The sequence below is a fragment of the Theropithecus gelada genome, chromosome 7a, assembly GCF_003255815.1.
Source record: "Theropithecus gelada isolate Dixy chromosome 7a, Tgel_1.0, whole genome shotgun sequence".
Classification (NCBI taxonomy): domain Eukaryota; kingdom Metazoa; phylum Chordata; class Mammalia; order Primates; family Cercopithecidae; genus Theropithecus; species Theropithecus gelada.
Genome location: NC_037674.1, coordinates 30,647,650 through 30,665,286, shown reverse-complemented (window position 1 = coordinate 30,665,286; position 17,637 = coordinate 30,647,650). Strand labels below are relative to the sequence as shown.

Genomic DNA, 17,637 nt, shown 5'->3' with positions numbered 1-17,637 from the left:
CTGATCCTAGGAGCTCATAGTGTAGTTAAAATACCTGGGTTTCAATATCAGTATAGCAACCAGGCCAATGACTTTGACTAACACATTTTAAATTTCTCCCAGCCTCCTGATTTCTCTACTACAAAATAAAAACATATATTGCCTAGATAGAAGTATTATGAAAATTATGAGGTAATATGTGAAAACACATTATGAATTATAAAGCGTTATACAAATGTAAAAGAATCAAGTATCTCTAAAATATATTTGAGAAACATTTAGGAAATAAAGCATCAGAAAGCACTAAGTTAGAAGTAATTACAAAAGCACTCAGTTAAGCAAATTAAAATAGTTATAATCAGGATCATAAATATAAGAATATAATATATAAGTTTTGCAATATTCTATTTCCTTGGACTAAGAGTGCTCATTGACATTAGAAGATAAAATAATTAACTGAAAGATGTAAAATCTTGTTCATAATCTGTGATTTATAGGCTACTAAAATTAATGGATGGATTATTGCCACACTTACCCTACAGGTAAAAAATGATGTAGAATAAGATCAAGCTTTCTTGGTTCTTGACAGAAATGTCTGAAGAGCAAAGGTGTCCAGGGAATGACAGCTGTGGGACGAATTATGAAGGCAAGTGCCACCAAGGATGAGTACTTGACACTGTAAGAGGAAAATGTGTGATAAGACAAGTGGGAAATTAACTTGAAGTTATCTATTATTTACACTGTGATTTGACATTTTCCTTTTGGTATGAATAGCTATATGAACTTTTTTTTCTTTTTTTGAGACAGAGTCTTACTCTGTCACCCAGGCTGGAGTGCAGTGGCTCACTGCAACTTCTGCCTCCTGGGTGCAAGCGATTCTCCTGCCTCAGCACCCCAAGTAGCTGGGATTACAGGTGTGTGCCACCATGCCTGGCTAATTTTTTGTATTTTTAGTAGAGACGGGGTTTCACCATGTTGGCCAGGCTGGCCTCCAACTCCTGACCTCAGGTGATCCACCCGCCTCAGTCTCCTAAAGTGCTGGGATTACAGGCTAATCTCCATACTCGGCTAATTTTTTGTATTTTTAGTAGAGATGGGGTTTTACCATGTTGGCCAGGCTGGTCTCAAACTCCTGACCTCAAGTGATCCACCTGTCTTGGCCTCCCAAAGTGTGGAGATTACAGGCGTGAGCCACCGTGCCCAGCCAATACTTGCATTTCTTAATGGAGTGTGCAAAATGTCATTTTATTGTCAGGTCTGGAATAGTATCTGTCGTGCTTATACAAGGAAAAATGCTTATATAGCAGTCCTTTTGTATCACATGACCCTTGCACTTCCTGACTGAATTAGGGAACGGCACCTGGGCCCAAGTAGCCAATCTAAGGCTGGCCAGTGTGAAATAAAGTTATCTCCAGATAGAGACAATGACATTTAATGGACCTAATTAGATTCTCTCAAATTGAATATGAGATACAGAGAAATTTGGGTAATTGCTAGCAAGAATAGAAGTGGACAGAGACTAGCTAAGTCCCTAAATGATGGAAGACTAAGGCAGAATTCATAGGCTATTTGGTATATAAAGGCACAACAAAACAGCCCATTCCCCAAAACTGCCTTGGATTCTGCATAACATTTCAATTCATTTGTGTGGCTGAGATATTCTAGTTTTCTTCCAGTCCTGGCCACAAGGCTTGAGATGCCCATTTTCCCTTTTAGTCTTATAATAAAGTCCTCATCATATACATAACTTGAGTGAATGCTTTTTCTTGTAGTTAAGAGAGTCTAAGACAGAAATGATCTTATTTGATTTGATCCTCCTAACCTTTAACTTCCTATTCCTTTTGTGTAGGAAGAATGGATACTAGAATTTTAACTAGATCTCAAATTCTGTCTTTTTTCCTTTCAGTATATCCTAAATACTGTTACTACAAAAGTTTTTCAAAATCAGATTTGATTATGTCATGCTGCTCAAACGCCTCAAATGGCTCCCTATTACCTACAGAATAAAATCCAAATTCAAAGCCCCATCCCAGCCTCATCTCTTATTCTTCTCCTCTTACATGCATCCTACCACACTCTACAACTACTCTGGATAATCTGCCCTGAATATACTGTAACTGTAACTGTAAATGAAGCCCACTGACAGTTATGTGCCTTCACTCATGTTCCCATTGCTTGGTATTTGTTTCCCCAGTTTAAAGGAAGCCAAATAAAGTCCAAGTATTTCCTATTTGCCCTTCCAAATCTCTTCTCCTCCAGCCTTTATCTAGTCTGCACGCAGGAAAGCTGACCTGAATGGACAGCATCAGTGGCTACCTTGCTTTCTGGTTTCTGACTGTTTTTGGCTGAGAGGCAGAAGAGTTGGGTCAGGATTATTTATTCCCCTGGCTGTCTCCTCATTATTGCTAAAGACTGGTTGTGCCTGTCCCCTGCTGGGGCCCTCTCTTATAATTATAGCTCTTTACAAATTCCAGTAACCATTTCTTCTCCTTGCTCTTTGGGGCCTAGAGATACTACAGACTTCCTGCTATAACTAGGCTGGCGGTACGATGGTGTTTCCTTATTGGCTTTCCTAAATATTGTCTACACCTTCACAAATATTCCTATTGTTAAACTCTCCTTAATTATTCCGTTTGAGTATTATCTGTTCTCTGCTATAATGTATCAACTGAATATATTATTGTGGTTCTCATGACTCATGAAAATTAGGGGGTCTACTAGACATTACAATATGTTGATATTTAAGATTTTTCAAAAGTAGAGTTTTGTACATAATTATTAACAATAATTTTTCTTACCTGTTCATAGACTTTGAACCTTCCAAAGGATAGTAGAAAAGAGCAATTATAGTGAGAACAGTTTCCATGGTGTTTGTAAGGGTTCTGGTACAGCAATACCATGTGAACCAGGAGCACAACTGGCAAAAAAACTAAGAAAAAGTATAGAGCAAACATGTATGAAGTTGGAAATGGAAAACCTTAGTACATATTATCTTCTAAATAGCAAGCAAGTCTAAATATTGTGAAAAGGACATCAAAAGGTAGATGATATTAAAAGTAAGTAGGCATGCCCAAACATTGTTTTTAGAAACTTGTATCAAACACAGGTTTAAAATAATAGCAGATCTGTATTTGTTCATGTTAAGAAGTTTATACTTTCAGGTGCATTTTTATGGCACTCCATTTGATTTAAAATCAATCCCACTTTCCATTAATGAAACACATAAAAAACAGATTCTTTTCTGGTAGAGTTTAAGAAGATTGAAATTCATAACTAGATTCTTCCAATCAATATTTCTCAAACTGTCTTATAGTGCTGACACAAGTATTGTGACTTTTTTAATTGACCTTGTTTGGAATGTTGCACTTGTTTGGAATGTTTCCCTGTTTTGGAATGCTGATGAAAAATTAAGACAAAACAGGAAACAGGGAAAAAAAATCAGGAGACATTATTAAATTTTAATTTGGAAATTGACTAAATTAATGAATCAGTTTTTGGAAGAACATGCACACAGAGCACCATTAAGTCTACAAAACAAATGTGTTAAAAGAAACTTATTGAGGCAATTGTTAAGCATGTGGCACTAGCTTCCCATCTGGTCAAACATAGCCTTTAAAAAATGTTCCTAATTTTCATGAAAATAAAAGTTTTTCCTAAACTAGAAGAACCTAGTACTTTATCTTTTTCTTTCTTTTTTTTTTTCCCACGACGGAATCTTGCTCTGTCACCCAGGCTAGAGTGCAGTGGCATGATACCGGCTCATGCAACCTCTGCCTCCCGGGTTCAAGCAATTCTGCCTCAGCCTCCCGAGCAGCTGGGATTACAGGTGTCCACCACCACCCCTGGGTAATTTTTGTATTTTTAGTAGAGACGGGGTTTCACTATGTTGGCCAGGCTGGTCTCGAACTCCTGACCTTGTGATCTGCCCACCTCGGCCTCCCAAAGTGCTGGGATTATAGGCGTCAGCCACCACGCCCGGCCCTAGTGCTGTATCTTTGGGGGAAGGACTTCAAAGCCATCATGACTTTTGCCTACCATTTTATGTTGAGTCTTCAGCAATGCACATAAAATATAAGCACAAAATAATGAGGCTAACCATATCGCTGAATCAATTAGCAAGGACTTAGTTGCTAAACCAATCTTTCTTTTTAATGCAAAAGAATAGAATACCTGCAGAAATGTTCCCTTTCTAATTTATTAGTAAATTATATTTCAGAGATATGTTGCTAAATTGGTTACTTGGAATTTAGAATGTATTTTCCAATAGAAACAATATAAAAAAGGTAGTAAGACTTTCAAACAGGTTCATATAAGCTTATTAACTTTACAAAGAGCCAAGTGAATTAACAACAGTACTACAGAATCCAATCCCTCATCAGGATATTGTTTAAATGGGAAAAATCCATTCAAGATCTGAGTGGGAGATGTCAGGAATCTCTCTCTCCACCTTGAAATAAGTTAAATGACAAAAGATAGTCTTCTATACCATACTCTCTTCCTTACATGAGTCCAGTAATTGCACCAACCTAATATTGTTGTGGCACAAACCACAATTAATTTTGCACCAACCTAATACTTCCAACATCTCATTCGGAAGTGAAAGAGTTTCAGTGCAAAAAGATTTCTTGGGCTGCACTTCAGACAGAGGCTGGCTAGAGGAACAGAACAAGGGTTGTAAATAGTTAAGATGCTTTGTGAAGTAGTTGGTAATTTAGAACTATCCTTACTCAATTCTATGGAAAGAGAGGCAAGGATAGTTTTGAGGAGTGAAGGGGCTTCCAAAGGCTGTCTCCCAGGGTTTAGACTCTAAAAGGGTTTGAGGGCATCCCTGTCCAGGGCTTTATCAGAAGGAAAGCTATGGCAGGTGCCCCACTTGCATGTTACTGTTCTTAATTATGGACGTACCTCTATAAAGTTGTATGAATTACCTTCTAAAATTGTTCTGGGAATCAGTGTTTCCATGTGCTTTATACCTATAGGAATGAAATAACTGGCATACAGCTTCTAAAGTATTTAGGACTTACCACCCATCTTGCCACTTCCTGATTTTCTAGTTGCTTCATTAATGAGTAAAGTCTCACGTCTGCTACAGCAGACAGAAGTGCTTGGGCAAGTCTAGGAATCCAAATCTTCATCAGTTAAAAAGAAGAACAGGATGTTAAAAACATCTGTTGGTTCACACTGAATTATGATAAAAGTCAACAAGCTGATCCAACTATCTATGGGAAGCCATTATTAGTACAAAAATAGACAATATATTTTTCTTTTTTTTTTTTTTTTTTTTTTTTTTTTTTTTTTTTTTTTTTTTTTTTGAGACGGAGTCTCGCTGTGTCGCCCAGGCTGGAGTGCAGTGGCGCGATCTCGGCTCACTGCAAGCTCCGCCTCCCGGGTTCACGCCATTCTCCCGCCTCAGCCTCCGAGTAGCTGGGACTACAGGCGCCAGCCACCACGCCCGGCTAGTTTTTGTATTTTTAGTAGAGACGGGGTTTCACCGCGTTAGCCAGGATGGTCTCGATCTCCTGACCTCGTGATCCACCCGCCTCGGCCTCCCAAAGTGCTGGGATTACAGGCTTGAGCCACCGCGCCCGGCCGACAATATATTTTTCTATTCTTTTGCAAAACTACATCCCTTTTTCTGTAAAAATTATATTCTCATTAAAATAATCAATGTAGTTTTAAGTTTTACCAGTCTCATTCTCTGTATGTGTGTGTATATATGACATATATACACATATATAGACACACATATATTATATATAAATATAAATATATTATAAATATAACTATATATTATATATAAATATAAAATATTTACATCTCATTCTCTGTATGTGTGTGTATATATGACATGTGTGTGTATATATGACATATATACACACACATATATTATATATAAATATAAAATATATTATAAATATAACTATATTGTATATAAATATAAAATATAAAATATTTACCAGTCTCATTCTCTGTATGTGTGTATATATGACATATATACACATATATAGACAAACATATTATATATAAATATAAAATATATTATAAATATAACTATATATTATATATAAATATAAAATATAAAATATTTACCAGTCTCATTCTGTGTGTATATATGACATATATACACATATATACACACATATATATTATACATATATTTTTAAATTATTTTTTATTACATTGATTGATTGATTGACAGGGTCTCACTCTGTCACCCAGGCTACAGCCTTGAATCCTGGGGTGAAGCAATTTTCCTGCCTCAGTCTACTGAGCAGCTAGGACTTCAGACATGCACTGCCACACTCAGCTAATCTTGCCTCAAGTGATATTCCCACCTTGGCCTCCCAAAGTGTTGGGATTACAAGCATGAGCCACTGTGCCTGGCCCTAATTTTAATGTAAATATTAATAGCCAATCATTTCACTGTGTTAAGTTTCTATTTTAAAAATATATTTATATTCATTAGCAACAACAGGTTTTTAAAAATTCAAGTATTTGCAGCACTGTGTACTATGTATCATGCTAAGTACTTTATATGTACCAACTCATTTAGTCCTAACAATCTTCTGAGTAAAGGATTGTTTTATAGATGAGGAAACTGAGGCACAGAGAGGTTAAGTAATTTTCACAAGGCTGCACAGCTAGTTAGTATGAAATCCAGCATTATAAACCCAGGTGGGCCTGACTTTAATTACTAAGTTACACGGCTTCTCTATCCTGCAATATAGAGAATAACAAATTACATTTTTTTCTGTCGCCCAGGGTGGAATGCAGTGGTGTGATCTCCATTCACTGCAAGCTCCACCTCCCACCTCCTCCTGCCTCTGCCTCCAGAGTAGCTGGGACTATAGGCACACGCCCAGCTAATTTTTTGTATTTTAATAGAGACAAGGTTTCACCACGTTGCACAGGCTGGTCTCCTGACCTCGTGATCTGCCCGCCTCAGCCTCCCAAAGTGCTAGGATTACAGGCATGAGCCATTGCACCCAACCAACAAATTACCTTTTAAAAAAGCACAAATATTCTGCAATTATATGAACATGGTATTCAGATGACATTAAAGAGTAAATTTAAGTGTAAAATTGAAATAAAGAATAAATGTATTACAACTAAAGTTAGAAATGCTAATGCTATGCACTAGCATCTCTCAGAGTTCCAAAAAAAAAAGGTGTCATAGTTAACACTAACAAAATAACACGATGGTAGAGCACAATTTAATCTTGGTTTGTTCAAAAGATGTGTTTCTAAAAATTTGTATGTGAATTTGTATTTGTGTGTATGTGTGTGTTTGTGTGTGTGTGTGTGAGACAGAGTCTCACTCTGTCACCCAGGCTGGTGTGCAATGGTGCAATCTTGGCTTATGGCAACCTCTACCTCCCGAGTTCAAGTGATTCTCTTGCCTCAGCCTCCCAAGTAGTTGGGATTACACGTGCCCGCCACCACGCCTGGATAATTTTTGTATTTTTAGTAGAGATGGGGTTTCACCATGTTGGCCAGCTAGTCTTGAACTCCTGACCTCAGGTGATCCACCCACCTCACCCTCCCAAAGTGCTGGAATTACAGGTGTGATCCACTGTGCCGGCTGTTAATTCATATTTTTGTTGAATCAAACTTCATTAACTCCACATTATAGGAGCTGCTTTACTTTGAGTTGTCAGTGGCTTTTAGCACTTTAGCTTTATGTTCTTTTTGTCCACAGTGTGTAAATAAATGCTAAAATTGGAAAGTTAAAGGTACACGGTACTTAGTTCCACATAAACTGTGCCCTGTAAAATACAGGGAAAGGCACTCATGTACATACCTTCTGTTTACTCTGCATAGGGAGCTATAAGCTTCATCCTTACTTCCCAGGCCCCCTGAAAGCAGTTCATATGAAAAGTCAATTTGGCTACAAACTTAGTATGAGCCAACAGTGTGAGGTAGCTATTAAACAGCTAAAAGAATTCCTGCGCTCTGAGAAATGTAAGTTAATGAACCCACCATATTCTGAACTAGTTACTCTGCCTTCAGTATTGTGTCAGTTTGGAGATCCACATTTTAAGATGAATATTAATAAATTACAAAGTATCTACAGGATACTATCTATGATTATGAGGTTAAGAGCTAGAGACTTTTACCCTGAATAAAGAGAAGTTTTTCTAGGGTGGTTAAGTAGAAGTAGAAATCTTGAATTTAAAACAAAGTAGACTTTAGCATAAAAATAAGCGGAGTTCTGAACTCCCAGTCATTAGCAGTCTCTCCAGATTTTGATACCATAATTTTCCATGTTACAGTAAGGACCTGCTAAAGAGTAAAATAAAGCAGTGGAGTGAGGTAAAGAGAAGAAACATGCCAGGCGTAACTTGAACACTAGGCCTATGTTGGCAGCTCCTCATTCCATACTTCTGTTCTTGAAGCTCCTGACTCCTCCCCTAAGCTACAGGAGCCAAATACCCTTGTGTTGTCTTCTGACTATTCAAAGACCTTACTGTTGGCCAAGCTTGATGGCTCATGCCTGTAATTCCAACACTTTGGAAGGCAGAGGCAGGCGGATCATTTGAGTCCAGCCTGGCCACAGTGAAACCCCACCTCTACTAAAAATACAAAAATTAACCAGGTGTGGTGGCAGGCACCTGTAATCCCAGCTACTCGGGAGGCTGAGGCAGGAGAATCACTTGAAGCCAGGAGGTGGCGGTTACAGTGAGCCAAGATCGTGCCACTGCACTCCAGCCTGGGCGACAGTGTGAGACTCCATCTCAAAAAACCCAAAAACCAACGAACCTTACTGTGGTTCCCCATTCAGGTTTCCCCTCCTCTTCCTCTTTCCTTTCACATGTTCTAAGCCATCACAGGCCAAAAGACATATAACATGAGCCACATGTGTAATTTTAAATTCTATAGCTGGCAAATTAAAAAGCAAAAACAGAAATGACCCCAAAACCCAAAACAGGTAAAATTAATTTCATCTTGTCTAACCCAGTGTATCTAAGGCATTATCATTTGAACATTTAATCAATTAAAAAATTATAAAAATATTATTATTTTTTGTACTAGGCCTTTGACATTCAGTACATATTTTACATTTCTAGCACTTCTCAAATTGGACTAGCCACATTTGAAGTCTTCAACAGCCACATAAAACTACTGGCTACCATGGTGGACAGTGCAGCTCTAAGCCATGTCTCCTTTAAAAAATTTTTTTTGTAGAAACAGAGTTTTGCTATGTTGCCCAGGCTGGTTTCAAACGCCTGGCCTCAAGCAATCCTCCCACCTCAGCCTCCCAAAGTGCTGAGATTACAAGTGTGAGCCACCATGCCCAGCTGTGCATAAGCCTTATGCAGTTTGTAGAGGAGCTATCTGGGAAGAGTACTGGGCTGTGAGTAATAGACCTAGGATTTAGCTCTAGTTCTGCTTTTAACACGCTGTGACCTTGGTCTATTTACTTTACTTCTCTGACCTCTTCCAGCTTCAAAATTATGTATATAATTTGCTTAAAATAATAATGACTGATCATATCCTAACGAATCTCTTTGCATGGTCAAGTTCTAGATATGACAATGAGTTCCTTTTAGGGGGGCTGGAGCGGGACAGGGGAGGCTTCCTTTACACCACAAAATGACCTGGTGGGTCAGCTACAGATGGAGTGCAGTGGATAGGTCTTGGAGGAGCAGGGAATTTTTCTATCTTGAAGACTTCTTCATTCGTAATCTGACCTACTTCCTGGGATATAAAATGTCATTGATGAGATTATGTATATTTTCTTGTGATTCCAGACTTTATGGATACCTTGCATAATCTATAAACTAGCAGATAACTGTAAGAGGAGAAAAGTCAGGCCGCAGCTCCTAAATTCTACCTGTGTTAATGGAAGAAACTCTGCTACCACTCTGAATTCTCCTTCCCTATCATCTTCCCATTTGAAGCATCAGTTTCAGTGGTTTAATTTCCCTAATTTCTCAATAATGGGGAAGCAAGTATTGCAACTGGGAGAGTACAACCCTACCTTAAAACAAATACCCCAGAACCTGTGTCTTTCTAAGCTACACAAAACACCTCAGGATTTGGACTGCCTTTGGAATGCTGAGCCATTAACCCCCACTGACAGAAATCGGGGAGACCCCAAACTCTGAGTCTCATCTGATGATAGCTTAAAAGATCATGGGAGTGAGGCTAGAGAAACTTTTGCACCATTAGTCCTGCCCTTGTACCATCTCCTGGCAACTGACCCCAGCAATTAATAACCTAGGAATTACAATCCTACTTACTGTTGATCCTAGTTATTATATAGCACAATGATTGTGCATATCACTAAATTTTTCTCAAATTAAATTTTTTAAAGTTTTAATTTCAACACTAAATCCTGAGTGGGTTTGTATGTATACAGACTTCATAAAATCATATAACATGGTCTTCCACTTACAAGGTAAAAAACACAAAATACAACGCTGCTCTCCAGTGATACTTTTTTTGGGCGGGTGGGGTGGGGATGGAGTTTCGCTCTTGTTGCCCAGGCTGGAGTGCAATGGTGCAATCTCAGCTCACCGCAACCTCTGCCTCCCAGGTTCAAGCCATTCTCCTGCCTCAGCCTCTGGAGTAGCTGGGATTACAGGCATGCATGCCACCACGCCCAGTTAATTGTGTATTTTTAGTAGAGAAGGGGTTTCTGGGTGTTGGTCAGGCTGGTCTCCAACTCCCAACCTCAGGTGATCTGCCCACGTTGGCCTCCCAAAGTGCTGGGATTACAGGCATGAGCCAACACACGGGCAGATCACCTCAGGTCGGGAGTTCGAGACCAGCCTGACCAACACAGAGAAACCCCGTCTCTACTAAAAATACAAAATTAGCCGGGTGTGGTGGCACACACCTATTATCCCAGCTACTCGGGAGGCTGAGGCAGGAGACTCACCTGAACCCGGGAGGTGGAGGTTGCGGTGAGCCAAGATCACGCCATTGCACTCCAGCCTGGGTAACAAGAACGAAACTCCATCCCCCATCAGAAAAAGAAAGAAGTATACTTCTAATGTCCGAATAATACATAATATAGTCATTTTGAAAATCTGCACATCATAACAGGATTCCTCACATCAGGACATTTTCATGCTCAGTTTTGTATTTCAGCGCAAACTAAAGAGTTACACATCACAGTATGTCTGTAGTATCATGGGCTTCCCAGATATGGCTGGACTTTAGCAACAGTAGCCTTTTAAAAACAAATTCCATGGCCCCAACGGCATTTAGTTAATACACATTAAGCTTTGAAAAAGGTAGAATAGATCTACTTTTAATAAGTATTTTGGTTACTTTTATTTGAACTTACCAGCAACTGAACACTATCTTTCCCTAAAAGATGAAGAATCTTGTAAATGCTTGCAAAGATTAAGGGATAAGTGTAACTCCTCAATCTCTCTGTCCATTCCCAAGTCAAATAACCATAATTAGTAACATTAAGGAGTAAATGTCAAATAATATTGAAACCTATTTCCTTTTTTTTTTTTTTTTTAAGATGGGGTCTCACTCTCTTGCCCAGGCTGGTCTCAAACTTAGGCTCAAGTTGGGTGCACCTGTAGAGGCAGGAGGACCTCTACAGGTGCACCCAACTTCACTTGGCAAATCTATTTTCATTTCCATTTATAAACCAATATTTTATTTTGTGGCAGTCTTAAAATAGCATTTTATACTGGATATTTGCATTACAAATTCAACTGGCCAACTAAACTCTTAACTTCTTCAAGGCAGTAATGTGTTTTTTACTTTCTCGGTATCCTCCAAGTGCTAAGAACTATGGGAATGTATGCTAATGGCTGTGTCAAGTATATTAACATAAAGGAAAGATACAGGAGAAAGATTAGTATAAAGTAATGGTGTACTTTGATGAGTTAAAATTATTTGGGGAAAATACAGAAAACTGAAAATATGGATAGTAGTCCCCCCTTATCTGTGGTTTCACTTTCCATGGTTTCAGTTGCCCACAGTCAACCACTGTCAGAAAATATGAAGATATTTTGAGAGAGAGACCATGTTCACATAACTTTTATTATAGTATTGTGTTAAACTTATTATATTTTAATACTGTTAATCTCTTACTGTACCTAATTTATATAAACTTTATAAGTGTGTGTATTTTTTTTACATACATAAAAACAATATATACAGAGTTTGGTACTGTCTACAGTTTCAGGCATCCACTAGGGATCTTGGAAACTATCTCCTGAAGACAAGAGAGCAGGGGGGACTACTCTAAAAGAAAATGAACACAATTTCCAAGATGAATACACAAGAAACCACAAAGGATATTTGAAAACCATGTGATGTGCAACTTCAAGAGACTGCCAGTATTCATCTGGAACAAAGCTTGTTTGCACTAAAAAACAGTTTAATATTCGTAAAGCTATGGTGAACAAGACCAGATGAATATTCTCTCCAAGAAGATCTGAAAAACAGAACAAAACAGGTAGTAGTGGCACAAAAGTTAGGCAGTTCCACTTGCAGAACCTAAAATCTGCTGCTCTGGTTGGCCCCTTGTAAGGCACAGTAGCGACCTCTGGCCCCTCCACACCATTCTCAAAGCCAACCTAGGGAAGGTTATACAAGGACCACAGCCTCATCACTGGGTGACTGTCCCTCTTTTAGCTTAGCCAACTTTTCTTGCAACTTATTGTATAAAGATAATATTAAAATATTAAAATAATATAAATATTTAAAATATTAAATATTAAATAATATAATATTAAATATTAAAATATTAATTAAAATATTAAAGAGTGGGTTAACTAAGGCCTTAGGCTAATTAATTAGGTCATACTACGTGTGTATCTAATAAAAAACAGCTAATAAATTACTAATTTGGGAAGCAACCCTTTGTATATGTGCAATATAAAATGGTCCTCTGTACATTTTAAAATATATTGATGCTTACTATTATATATGCCAGGCACTGTGTTAATTTCTTTACATGCATCTCACTTAATCCTCCACACAGTACTATGGGATAGGTATTATTAGCCCCATTTTACAGACAAGCAAATTGAGGCCCAGAAATTAAACTGCCTCGTCCAAATAAAGCTGTAAATTACTTATCAGGATTCAAACCCGGATCTGTCTGCTGTCTCCAAAGTCCTGCTCTTGACCACAAATGGACAGTCTGTCGGCCAAATACAGAATATTCTTTTAAAATTTGAATTTAGTTGCCAACATTTAGAAATCAGAATTTATATTAAAATCTGTGTTTCCAGCATTTCAAAACTCGTTAAGATCTGGCAACACAGAGCTCAACGGGCAACCGGCTGGTAGTGAAATATACGGGGGCTCCTTTCAGATGGGGCAGGAGCTCTCCAGACAGCACCCCCTCACTCACCCCCGCGGCGCCTGGCGTTCTTTTCCTGGGTGCTGAAGTACAAGGTAGACTTTCTCTTTCGCAGCTTTATCTTCTCGTGGGAGCGGTTCTGGAGACCACGCAAAGTGAGGCTGGCATCTTCGCGTCCCCGCTCCATTCCGCACTTGCTTAGAAGGCCTCCTCATCCCCAGCCGCCACCTTCCTGAGGCGGAAGAAAGCTGCAGGAGCGTGCTGCTCGTCCATCCACTAAGTTTGGCTTTTGCGAGCAGCCGTCGCTCGCAAGCCCGGAAGTAACTGGGAATTGGCAACTTTGTCTCTACCACCCCAAGAGGTGCCTCGCGTGCGGTTTTCTTTCGCTGTTTCCGAACCGAGGTATTACTACTCGCCTTTGGCTTGGCGGTCTCTGTGCTTGGGGGTCCGAAAACTGCCAGAAGGAGCCCGGTCTCATCTCTGGAGGGGAGCAGGCGGTAGCGAGTTTAGCGACGTGGAGCGGGCGCAGAACAGTCGGGGGTGCCTGAGTGGTTATTAAAAATAGTAATGATAGGCCGGGCGCCGTGGCTCACGCCTGTAATCCCAGGACTTTGGGAGGCCGAGGCGGGCGGATCACGGGGTCAGGAGATCGAGGCTATCCTGACTGAAAAAGAAAAAAAAAGTAATGATAATCGTAAACGTCCGTGCTGGTGTAACATTTTAAGTTCGTTGCTCTCAGAAAAAATGCCCGTTGAACGAGGTGGACAGGGTAGGGATGATTTAGCTTCTTGTATAGATGTGGAAACATGCTCAGTGGTTCCTGTGTTTTTGTTTTTGTTGTTGTTGTTAGTTTCTTTTTGTTTTTTGTCCTCTAGTTAAAAGTAAAACCAGGCCGGGCGCGGTGGCTTTCGCCTGTATTCCCAGCACTTTGGGAGGCCAAGGCGAGTGGATCACGAGGTCAGGAGATTGAGACCATCCTGGCTAACACGATGAAACCCTGTCTCTACTAAAAATACAAAAAATTAGCTGGGTGTGGTGGTAGGCGCCTGTAGTCCCAGGTACTCGGGAGGCTGAGGCAGAAGAATGGCGTGAACCCGGGAGGCAGAGCTTGCAGTGAGCCGAGATCGCGCCACTGTACTACAGCCTGGGCGACAGAGGGAGACTCCGTCTCAAAAAATAAAAAAAAAAAAAAAAAAAAAAAATATATATATATGCATTTAAAACCATTGAGAACATTATGTAATAGAAGAGGTTTTAGCTTTGTCTTATACCCTTCCCTAATTCATTTCCTGTACTCTTTATGTATTTATATTCTTGTTTCAATTAGTAACATAAAAATATTGTTCACTCCAGTGCAAAGTAGTGACGTAAAATCTTTTAAAAGGACATTGTGCTAAGTGATGGCTTTGCTTTCCATTTTTGTACACAGATTTGAAGAGATTTCCTGGATGTGGAGTGTGGCTTCCAAAACCATCTTTTCCTTGTGCTGTATTTGTTGCAACAATGTTTAGGAGATTGACACTTTCACACCTGCTTTTTACCACTATCCTTGGAATTGCTGGAGGAGTATATGTTTTTCAACCAGTATTTGAACAGTATGCCAAAGATCAGAAGGAATTAAAGGTGCAGTTGGTACAAGAATCAGAAGAGAAGAAAAGTTAATACTACATTGAGTTAGGCCAGGCGTGGTGGCTCACTCCTGTAATCCCAGCACTTTGGGAGGTCGAGGCGGGTGGATCATGAGGTCAGGAGTTCGAGACCTGCCTGACCAACATGGTGAAACCCTGTCTCTACTAAAAATACAAAAATCAGCCGGGCTTGGTAGTGTGCACCTGTAATCCCAGCTACTCGGGAGGCTGAGGCAGGAGAATCACTTGAACCTGGGAGACAGAGGTGGCACTGAGTTGAGATCACGCTGCTGCACTCCAGCCTGGGCGACTGAGCGAGACTCCATCTCAACAAAAAGAAAACAAATACTTCATGAAGTTGAACCGTAATAATTGCTTAAAGTTCCATTGTAATTATTTTAACTTTAGCAAAAACATAGATGTATTTAAAAATAAATCATGGATAATGATTTTTTAACCTAACACTTAATGTTTACTGTATTTTTGTCATTTTATGTCTTTTTACCAGGACAGAAAAGTAATTTCCTTTTAAACAAAAGTGAATGTTTTAGAAATATTTTCTACTTGAGGTTTGTTTTTCTAGGAATTTAGCATATGTAATATCATGGGGTGCCAGCTTCAGTGTGTATAAAATAATTGGGGAGGGTGTTTACAATAGTATTTGTAGATATGTGAACCAAGTTAAACTACCTCAGACAGAAAGCCCTGCAGTTACCCTGCAATTAGATTGGTTTAATATATTTCGGCAGTCATTCAATCCTAGCCGTTTTTCATCTCAGGCGGTGTGGAGGAGTAGTTGAGAATTGGGATGGCTTAGATCAAATTGGGGTTTTAGAGAAGGTAGATGCTGTTTGAGAGGATGGCAGGTGTGACACAGATGTTTGTTTAATCCACTAAGCAAATTTGCATTAATAATGGTGTTAAGGGAATAGTTTGTTATGAAGCTGTTATTCATATAGTTAAAAAGTTTTTTGAAGTTGCTAAGAATTGGTATTACTTTTTAACCTAATCTTAAGTTTGTATTTTCTTTTTTTTTTTTTTTAATTTAAGTTCTGGGATACATGTGCTGAACGTACAGGTTTGTTACGTAGATATACATGTGCCATGGTGGTTTGCTGCACCTGTCAACCCGTCATCTAGGTTTTAAGCCCCACATGCATTAGGTATTTGTTCTAATGTTCTCCCTCCTCTTGTCCCCCACCCCCAGACAGGCCCTGATGTGTGATGTTCCCCTCCCTGTGTCCATGTGTTCTTGTTGTTCAACTTCCACTTATGAGTGAGAACATGTGGTGTTTGGTTTTCTGTTCCTATGTTAGTTTGCTGAGAATGATGGCTTTCAGCTTCATCCATGTCCCTACAAAGCACATCAACTCATTTTTTTTTTCTTTTTTTTTTTTGGAGATGGAGTCTGGCTCTGTCGCCCAGGCTGGAGTGCAATGGTGCGATCTTGGCTCACTGCAACCTCCACCTCCGAAGTTCAAGCAATTCTACTGCCTCAGCCTCCTGAGTAGCTGGGACTATGGGAGTGCACCACCACGCCCAGCTAATTTTTGTATTTTTAGTAGAGACAGGGTTTCGCCATTTTGGCCAGGATGGTTTCAATCTCTTGACCTCGTGATCTGCCCGCCTTGGCCTTCTAAAGTGCTGGAATTACAGGCATGAGCCACTACACCCAGCCGAACTAATTTTTTATGACTGCATAGTATTCCGTGGTATATATGTCTCATATTTTCTTTATCCAGTCTATCACTGATGTACATTTGGGTTGGTTCCAAGTCTTTGCTATTTTGAACAGTGCTGCAATAAACATATGTGTGCAGGTGTCTTTTTTTTTTTTAGATGGAGTCTTGCTCTGTTGCCCAGGCTAGAGTGCAGTGGCACAGTCTCGGCTCACTGCAAGGCCCGCCTCCTGGGTTCACACCATTCTCCTGCCTCAGCCTTCCGAGTAGCTGGGACTACAGGCACCTGCCACCATGCCTGGCTAACTTTTTTTTTTTTTTGTATTTTTAGTAGAGACGGGGTTTCACCATGTTAGCCAGGATGGTCTCGATCTCCTGACCTCGTGATCCACCCCCCTCAGCCTCCCAAAGTGCTGGGATTACAGGTGTTAGTCACTGTGCCCAGCCGAGGATGTGTCTATAGTAGAATGATTTATAATCCTTTGGGTATATACCCAGTAATGGGATTGCTGGGTCAAATGGCATTTCTGGTTCTAGATCCTTGAGGAATCGCCACACTGTCTTCCATAATGGTTGAATTAATTTACACTCCCACCAACAGTATAAAAGCGTTCCTGTTTCTCCACAGCGTTGCCAGGATCTGTTGTTTCCTGACTTTTTAATGAGCACCATTCTAATTGGCATGAGATAGTATCACATTGTAGTTTTGATTTACGTTTTTCTAATGACAAGTGATGATGAGCATTTTTTCATATGTTTGTTGGCTGCGTAAATATCTTCTTTTAAGAAGTGTCTATTCATATCCTTCACCACTTTTTGATGGGGTTGTTTGGTTTTTTCTTGTAAATTTGTTTAAGTTCCTTATAGATTCCGGAGATTAGCCCTTTGTCAGATGGATACGTTGCAAAAATTTTCTCCCATTTTGTAGGTTGCCTGTTCACTCTGTTGATATATCGTTTCTTTTGCTGTGCAGAAGCTCTTTAATTAGATCCCATTTGTCGATTTTGGCTTTTGTTGGAATTGCTTTTTGGTGACCTAGTCATGAAGTCTTTGCCCGTGCCTATGTGCT

General features: G+C 39.6%; 2 protein-coding genes across 4 annotated transcripts in view; one reads left to right on the top strand and one right to left on the bottom strand.

The window, feature by feature from the left end:
* The window catches only part of PIGB (phosphatidylinositol glycan anchor biosynthesis class B), a 39,455-nt gene extending 25,680 nt beyond the window's left edge, over positions 1-13,775 (bottom strand). The window contains exons 1-6 of the mRNA XM_025389670.1: positions 13,313-13,775; positions 12,253-12,388; positions 11,276-11,366; positions 5,004-5,108; positions 2,778-2,908; positions 515-655 (exon numbers count right to left, since the gene is read on the bottom strand). Of these exons, the coding sequence (XP_025245455.1) occupies positions 515-655; positions 2,778-2,908; positions 5,004-5,108; positions 11,276-11,366; positions 12,253-12,388; positions 13,313-13,448 (740 nt within the window). The 5' untranslated portion in view covers positions 13,449-13,775. The remainder of the gene's footprint in view (positions 1-514; positions 656-2,777; positions 2,909-5,003; positions 5,109-11,275; positions 11,367-12,252; positions 12,389-13,312) is intronic.
* PIGBOS1 (PIGB opposite strand 1) lies at positions 13,538-15,452 on the top strand. Of its 3 annotated transcripts, none has more exons than XM_025389676.1 (2): positions 13,538-13,801; positions 14,691-15,351. In XM_025389676.1, the coding sequence occupies exon 2, from the start codon at positions 14,765-14,767 to the stop codon at positions 14,921-14,923; it is 159 nt and encodes a 52-aa protein (XP_025245461.1). In that variant the 5' UTR covers positions 13,538-13,801; positions 14,691-14,764; the 3' UTR covers positions 14,924-15,351. The 3 variants fall into 3 exon arrangements, with proteins under 3 accessions (XP_025245461.1, XP_025245463.1, XP_025245460.1); XM_025389678.1 differs by having other exon boundaries at positions 13,538-13,825; XM_025389675.1 differs by having other exon boundaries at positions 13,607-13,663; positions 14,691-15,452.
* Positions 15,453-17,637: the final 2,185 nt, after the last annotated feature.